This window comes from Myotis davidii, unplaced genomic scaffold, assembly GCF_000327345.1.
Source record: "Myotis davidii unplaced genomic scaffold, ASM32734v1 scaffold217, whole genome shotgun sequence".
Taxonomy (NCBI): domain Eukaryota; kingdom Metazoa; phylum Chordata; class Mammalia; order Chiroptera; family Vespertilionidae; genus Myotis; species Myotis davidii.
In genome coordinates, this window is record NW_006290034.1 from 5,289,550 (window position 1) to 5,296,717 (window position 7,168).

General features: G+C 60.5%; 1 protein-coding gene across 1 annotated transcript in view; it reads right to left on the reverse strand.

Annotated features, from left to right (window-relative positions):
- The window catches only part of EPS8L3 (EPS8 like 3), an 8,525-nt gene extending 1,957 nt beyond the window's left edge, over positions 1–6,568 (reverse strand). The window contains exons 1-12 of the mRNA XM_015563413.1: positions 5,915–6,568; positions 5,491–5,640; positions 5,320–5,369; positions 4,850–4,998; positions 4,657–4,772; positions 4,333–4,456; positions 4,189–4,250; positions 3,886–3,960; positions 3,394–3,542; positions 745–826; positions 486–520; positions 4–97 (exon numbers count right to left, since the gene is read on the reverse strand). Coding sequence (XP_015418899.1) covers positions 4–97; positions 486–520; positions 745–826; positions 3,394–3,542; positions 3,886–3,960; positions 4,189–4,250; positions 4,333–4,456; positions 4,657–4,772; positions 4,850–4,998; positions 5,320–5,369; positions 5,491–5,640; positions 5,915–6,067 — 1,239 coding nt within the window. The 5' untranslated portion in view covers positions 6,068–6,568. The remainder of the gene's footprint in view (positions 1–3; positions 98–485; positions 521–744; positions 827–3,393; positions 3,543–3,885; positions 3,961–4,188; positions 4,251–4,332; positions 4,457–4,656; positions 4,773–4,849; positions 4,999–5,319; positions 5,370–5,490; positions 5,641–5,914) is intronic.
- Positions 6,569–7,168: the final 600 nt, after the last annotated feature.

The window sequence follows — 7,168 nt, forward strand, 5'->3', positions numbered from 1 at the left end:
CACCTCCACCACCTCTCCCGGGGCCACGGTCAGTTCCTTTGGGTTCCTAGCTTCAAACTCGAATAAGACTTGCATTCTCAGGGCTGGCTGCACGGGCCTTGGGGTGAAGGGCACAAGGTTAGGGGCCCCGCAGGGAGGGCCATGGTGTGTGTCTCCACTTGAACCAAGTAGGGGGTGCTCCCCGACCTGATACTCCCCCTCCCCACCGAGGGTGCTGGAGCCAGGACCGGGGAAATGGAGCCCCTGGCCCAGCCCCGGAGCCCAGCTGTCTCCCACCCGAGCCAGGAGGCCACTGTTGGGTTTCCACAGGGCTGAATGACAGGGCAGTGTTAGTGGGGCTTGGGGGGCGTTGTCTGCAGGCAGCAGGGTCTGGGATGTGGCTGATCTCTGAGGACTCAGTTGGGGACTTCTCTCCCACAGGTCCACAGGGTCAGCCCCTTCTCACCCTCCCTTAACCGTCCGGCCCTGCCTAAGCCCGGGCTCACCGGAGGGAAGCAGGGTCCTGGTATCCTGAGGGTGCCTGTGGGGGCAGGACAGAGTGGGCGAGGGCAGAGTGAGGGAGGGCAGCATGGAGGCAGGGAGCTGGCCACAGAGCCACTCCCACACAGCCGCCTCACGGCCCCTCCCCTGCCTGACACCTACATGTGGGTTCTCGGTCGCCATGTGACCATGGCATGGACTGAGAAGGCAGAAACTAGCCAGAGGCAGGGCTTTGAGTAGGGCTCCGTGCTAAGCTCCCCTTACCTGGTTGGAAGGTTCTGGAGGCTGCCAGCCATCATAGAACGTAGGTTGGTAGGGTGGGACCTCATGGCCTGTCCAGTTGTCCCTGGGGAGAGAACCAAGCTGAGTCCACTCCGCTCCAGGCCGTGGGACGGAGGAGGAGACGGAACCGAGCCTCGGGGCCTCCTAGGGCAGGGGTGGGGAACCTTCTTGCTGCCCAGGGCCATTTGGGCATTTACAGCATCATTCGAGAGCCACACACAGTTATCAACTTAAAAACCAGCCTGCGGTATCCGGCCCAACATTTAATTAACTCGCCTCTCATGCCTCAGCAGGGCCAGACGAAACGATTTTGTGCGCCTTAGATGGCCCGAGGGCCGGACGTTCCCCACCCCTGACCATGCCCACGCACACAGCCGAAAGGCCCCAGAACACCCGCGAAGGGGCAAGCGCTGGGCGCGAGCAGATCCCACAGAGCAGGGATCTGTGGCCAGCTTCGCCTCTGCCCACGGAGTTCAGAATATCAGCTCCAGGAGAACACACAGGGCACTCGATCACACCGACTGGGGGTCAGACCTCAGGTGGGGGCAGGGCAGTGTGGATTTTTCCTCCTGCACTGTCACTGCACTTGGCCGCCTGGGTTCCCTCTTCTCACATGTGCTGCACGTGACTCCCACCTGTCCCCGGAGCTGCTGTCCCCAGGACAGTGGAGGGTATATAGGCGGCAGCTAAGAATATGTGTTCAATGGGAACAAATAAATTGTTTATTTTCTGAATCTTTTAAAGCGGTCCCTTCCCTTCTCTTTGCCTTAAAAGCATGCTCAGGCCTTCCCTTGACTGTGGTACTACTGCTTTTAATCTGTTATTCTAGTCCCTTCTTTGTACCAACTTTTTTGAGAATGTGTCTATCTGCCCTTCCTACATTTCATTATTCCTTGCAACCCGGTCCTTACCTCCGCCATTACTCTATTGCTACCAGTTTTTCTAAAGTCCCCAAATCTCCTGATTGCCAAGTCCACTGGCTTCATATGGCCCATGTCCTTCCAAACCACAGCATTTAGCATTGTTTACAGCTTGGGGTCAATTTGCGTAAAATCAAGCCACCTAAATATAACTTGCCTGAAATTCAACCCTTTTGAGGGTTTTTACACCCTCTTTAGACAATTTTCTGTATTTTTTGTCTTCCAACTCACTTATTCACTAACTTCTTGTTATTGTAAGAAATCAGAAAACATTCCAGGGCATATCTGACCTAGTTTTGTATTTAAAATGATACACAGAGCCAGAATGTAGGAGGAGCTCCCGGGGGCTGGGGAGAGGGAGGCATCGGGACAGAGTTGTGTTACTTGCTGGATGGGTACAGAGTTTCTGTTTGGGACCCGGAAAAAGCTCTAGAAATGGATAGTGGTGATGGTTGCCCAACATTGTTAAGTATTTAGCGCCACTGAATTATACTCTTGAAAACATTAAAATGGTAAATCGCATCTTATGTACATTCTGTCGCAGCTAAATAGATAGACTACATTGAACTATACTTGATGTCGTGGGGTGAGTTGGACAACCACCCCCTAATGGGGCTGAGTTGAAAAGAACTCACTAGGCAAGATGCCGGAGCAAGTGGCTTACTTCCTGGTGGTTTCTCGTTCTAAAACCCTCTTCTCTCTTGGTTTTTATGCCTCTGCTTTTTTTGTTTGTTCTTTCAACTCTCCGGAATATCTTTTTGTCTCCTTAATCCTCTTTCCTTTCTCCACTTACATACAGAAGTTCCCCTTCTCTCTCTGGGACAGAGCGACCTTCCTCACTAAGGTGAGTTCCAGGGCTGCCTGTGGAGGGCTCGCCTCTAGGTGGCGCTGTCATTTCTGTGCTGACTGTTCTCACACCCTCATAGCCAGGTGGGACCTCTCACTTGAGGGCCAGGGGCCCCCCTGCCTCTGTGGGATGGTCACTGATACCCCAGCCCAGCACATCCAGGCTGCATTTACCCCCCACTCCCCACGGCTCTCATCGGTTTGGCCTTGTTGTCCAACTGCCCATCTCAGGGTTACACGGATGAGGCACCTCATGTTTGATCTTAACTCCTCGGCCAGTTGGTTGCCAAGTCTTACAGATGTTACACTTGCAGCAACTCTTATGTCAGTAATTCTGAAGTTCTGGGCCCGACTGAGACACGTTTTCACCTTGTTCTTGACAAAAGTGAGAAAGTGTTTTGGTAGAAGGTTGCCAACTCTACATTCCTGGGAGAATTGTTCTTTTTTCCTGAGATAATGCCTTTCCTTCCGAGGCGGGTGATGGCAGGGGATGGTTTAAATAGAAGCGTTTCAGCCCTGGCGGCGGGGCTCAGTGGTTGAGCGTTGACCCATGAACCGGAGGTCACAGCTTAATTCCTGGTCAGGGCATATGCCCGGGTGTGGGCTCGATCCCCAGTAGGGGGCGTGTAGGAGGCAGCCGATCCATGATTCTCTCTCATCTTTGATGGCTCCTATCCCTCTCTCCCTCTCCCTTCCTCTCTGAAATATATATAAATACATTGTTCGTACTTGGTGTAACATAGAGTTGGGAGCTCCATGCGGAGCCACCGCTTTGTTTTGAGATGTCTCTGGTCTGTGACAGTGTAGAGCTCGCCACACCCCATGCCCTGCCCTATGCCCCACACCCAGCCTCATCTTCCCTCACCGGCTGGTGGTCCAGGCCGGGCCCAGGCTCTTCCAGAGGTTACTGTCAGGCGGGCTTAGGTAGAACTTGAGCATGTCGATGGCTTCGGGGGTGAGGAGGGGTGAGATCACTTGGCCTGCGAGGTCACGCTCAGGGCACTGCGTCAGGACCTAGAGGGAGGAGGGTGACGTCAGGAAGCCAGGCTCCCGCAGGCCCAGCTGGAGGGGGCAGGGCCGGAGTCTTCTGTAGCCTCTGCGGGTGCCCAAGGCCTCAGGCCTGCTGCTCCTTCCGGCCCTCAGAGCTCCCGCTGTCCTTGGCTCCACCCCCAGCCCCTCTGGTCTGCCCAAGGCGCTGTACACAGTGGGGTGGTGTGTTGGGGTCGAGGAAAATGTGTGGGGGTGAGTGAGGGGCAGATCCCACAGCCTCCCTCGACCCTCTGCCCGCCACCCTGGCCTCTGCTTGGTCTACGCTGCAGCTTGTACTTCTTCGCCACCCTGACCTCCCCCAACTCACCAAGTGCAGAGTCCGGAAGAGCCTGTGCAGCAGCTCGGGGGCAGTGGTATTCTGCAGATGGTTGGCCAGCCTCTCCTGGGGACACAGGGTACCATCACCACCCTCCATCCACCCCACCTGCGCCGGGACCCCAGGGCCCATGCGTGTCCCGGGCCTTGGTTGGGAGCCTGGGACACCCCAAGGTTCTGAGAGCGGGGAGGGGAGGTTCCAGGGGAGAAGCCTGGGACACGTGTGAGGCCCCAGAACGGGGGTGCTGGGGGCAGTGGTGTGAGGGAGGGCTGGGAACTTGTGGGAGCCACATACCAGGAGGATGAAGCTGTACTTGAACTTCTGGAAGCAATCGACGTACTGCGCCGGTGTCCTCCCTGTGGGGGAGGGGTGGGGAGAAGGCGTGGGTCACAGGGTATCCCGGGGCACCACCCCTCTCCCCTGGCCCTCAGCACTCACCCCCCGGGCCCGTGTTCTTTTTCTTCCCCTGTTTCTTCTTCTTCTTCGTACTGGCGTTGACCTGGGTCTTCATCAGCGGTTGCACGAACACCTCGATGTCCCTCAGGATGTGGTTCAGCACCTCCTGGACACAAAGAGCTTGGGCCTTGGGCGGGCAATCAGGGCCCCCTGGGACCCCCAACCTGCCCCAGCCCCCCGCACACCCCATCCCTCCTCAGCCCCAGGCCTGCCTTGGCCCCCCTGGAACCTGGTTTCGGGGGGAAGGGTTGGTGTCCCCCTTTGCCAGGCTCAGGAGCTCGGCAGGCCCAGACTGTCTGCGGTTACCTGGTCCCTCACTGGGTCCTCGGGGGTCGGGGGGCGCCTTGGAGGAGGCAGAGCGAAGGTGCTTGGTTCTCTGGCACTGGAGTGTCGTGACAGGGGCCGTGGGGATGGTGGCACTCCTACAATGTAAGAGGGCATGGCCTCTGATCTTTAATCTAAACCTCTCCCCCGCCCCGTCCCCGCACCCCACACTTACTGTGCTCCGGGGCCATCCAGGGGGGCTGTTCTGGAGGGGGCCCCCACTCCAGGGGGGCTGCCTGCTCCTTAGGGAGTGGCCTTTCCAGAGGGGCCCCCCTCCATCTGTCCTGGCCGGGGTGAGGGACTCCAAATCGGGGTCTGCCGAGCACACGGTGGGGACACAGGCTTGACAGTGTTTTGGGGACAGAGGCCCTGGCCCCACTTCTCTCCAGGCCTCCCCCTGGAACCTTCCCTGCCTCCCCCCAACTCCCTGCCTCATGTGCCCACCTCTGAGCTCTCTCGGGTCCCTGGTCAGGCTCTAGGGACAGTCTCCAGTGTCTCCTGGGCCAGGCCCCAGCCCATCCAGCCTGGGCCCCAGCTTGGCCCCTCCCAGCTCCAGGCCCCGGTTCCTGGGGCTGCAAGCTCCTGGGCTCTCACCTGGGCTGGAGGGAGCTCTGCGCTCCTGCAGGGGGTGGGGCAGAGGCTGCCTCCAGCTCCTCCTTCAGGGCCTTCTGCAGGCTGGTCCGCAGCCGCTCTGCCTGGAGGAGTAGCAGGTGGGCAGGGGTGTATGTGTGTGTGTGTGTGTGTGTGTGTTTGGGGAGAGTGATGGTTGTTGGGCCCCACACCCACTCTCTTCTTGACCCCACCCCGGCCACTCACCCCCATTTCCGGGCACTGGAAGAGCAGAATGCTGCCGCCCGGCGGGCCCGCCCCCTGCACGGTGATGGACAGGACGGAGTTGTAGGAGCAGGAGTTGAGCACCGCGTCCATGGCCTGGATGCTGTCCAGGCGGTAGGAGTCCAGCTCCTCCTGTGCCAGGTGGAAAGGTGGCTGTGAGGTCACCGAGAGCCTGGGTGGCTCGTGGGGGCTCCTGACCGGGGTCACCCCAGCCCGGCAGTGGCCTGGGACTGGCGTGTCCACTCCCCCGCCCCCTGGCCTCTGTGCCCGGTCTCTTCCTAGGCCTGGGCCCTGCCCATGGGAGGGCGGCTGCTGTCTGGGGCAGGGAGGGTGGAGCCGACGCCCGGGGCTGGCTCTCCCACAGCTGGGCTAGCGATGACCTGCGGCAGGGGCACGGAGGGCTGACCTTGGTCTCGATGTCCAGCAGCTGGAGCCAGCCGTCTCTGACCTGCAGCAGCAGGTTCTGGCTCCACACCCGGCCCTGAGCGTCCAGCTGCTGCAGCCGCTGCACGGCGTCCTTGGGCTCCCAGACGCCCTGCGTGCCCAGCTTACACGTCATCAGGTGCTGAGGGGCGAGGAGGCCAGGGCTGGAGCAGGTTTGGAGAGGGGGCAGAGGGGGCGCACGGGGTAGGGGAAGGGCAGCCGAGGAGCAAGCAGGGCCTCCCCATAGAGCAGCCTTCCAGGGCCACTGAGGCCGAGGGCTGTGCGAGGGGGTTTAGGCCTCCGGAGGGAGGACGTGGCCTTGGGCACGTCCAGGGGGCTGAGGGGGCCGGATGCTGGTCAGTGTGGGCTTCCGCCACCCAACAGATAAAGCGCGGACTCCTCTGGGGGGCTGCAGGGCCCGCTCATTCCGTCCCTGGCTTCCTTTGCTGCTTTGGGAACCCGCTACCCCAGCCTGGGCCTTCTCTCTGACCTGCACTGCTGCCTCTTTGCCTTCGCTCATGCTGGTCCCCACCCCCTTCCCACTGCTCATCCCATGCCTCCCTGCGTCTTGGGAGGAAACCCAGGCCCCCCTCCTCCCAATTCCTGCCCTGCGGGGTACGCAGTGATCTTATCTCCGTGCAGGCCCATCCCCCATCCCGGTGGGTCTGATCATCCCCGGTTTCTGGTTTCCCCTGTTACTCTCTCTCCTGGCGGAGACCCCTCCGCCTCCCGTCCAAACGCAGCCTTCACAGGTCACAGTCCTGCCCTGGGTCCCCTCCAGGGGGCGTGTCATCTGCCTCCTCCCTGGCCCCACTGCCTGCTCTCACCCGCTGGCCCAAGGGAAGCCAGTTCCCAGCCCCCGCCCTGCCAGGAAGCCCAGGACGCTGGTCCCAGCCTCTGTGCCCTGTGGAGCCTCCAGACCATTGCCCATGCCCCTCCCTCCTCCTTCCCAGGGCAGCCCCGCTCTGCTGCTGCCCCGGCTCCTCTCCCCACCACGCCCTCCGGCCTGAGCTGTGTTGGTTGTGTCCACAGCCCTTAGGCAACCGGATGCCACAGGGGCAGTGTCCTCCTCCCAGGCCAGAGCCTCCAAGCGGCTCTGCCCAGGCCCAGGTACCGCCCTTGTGGGACCGCTGACCTCACACATTCCTCCTGGCACCTGTGCCTGATGCGGGGCAAAGAGCAGTTCCCTGGGGCCAGGTGTGGCAGGGGGTGGGGCTGGAGACAGGTGGGGGTGGGA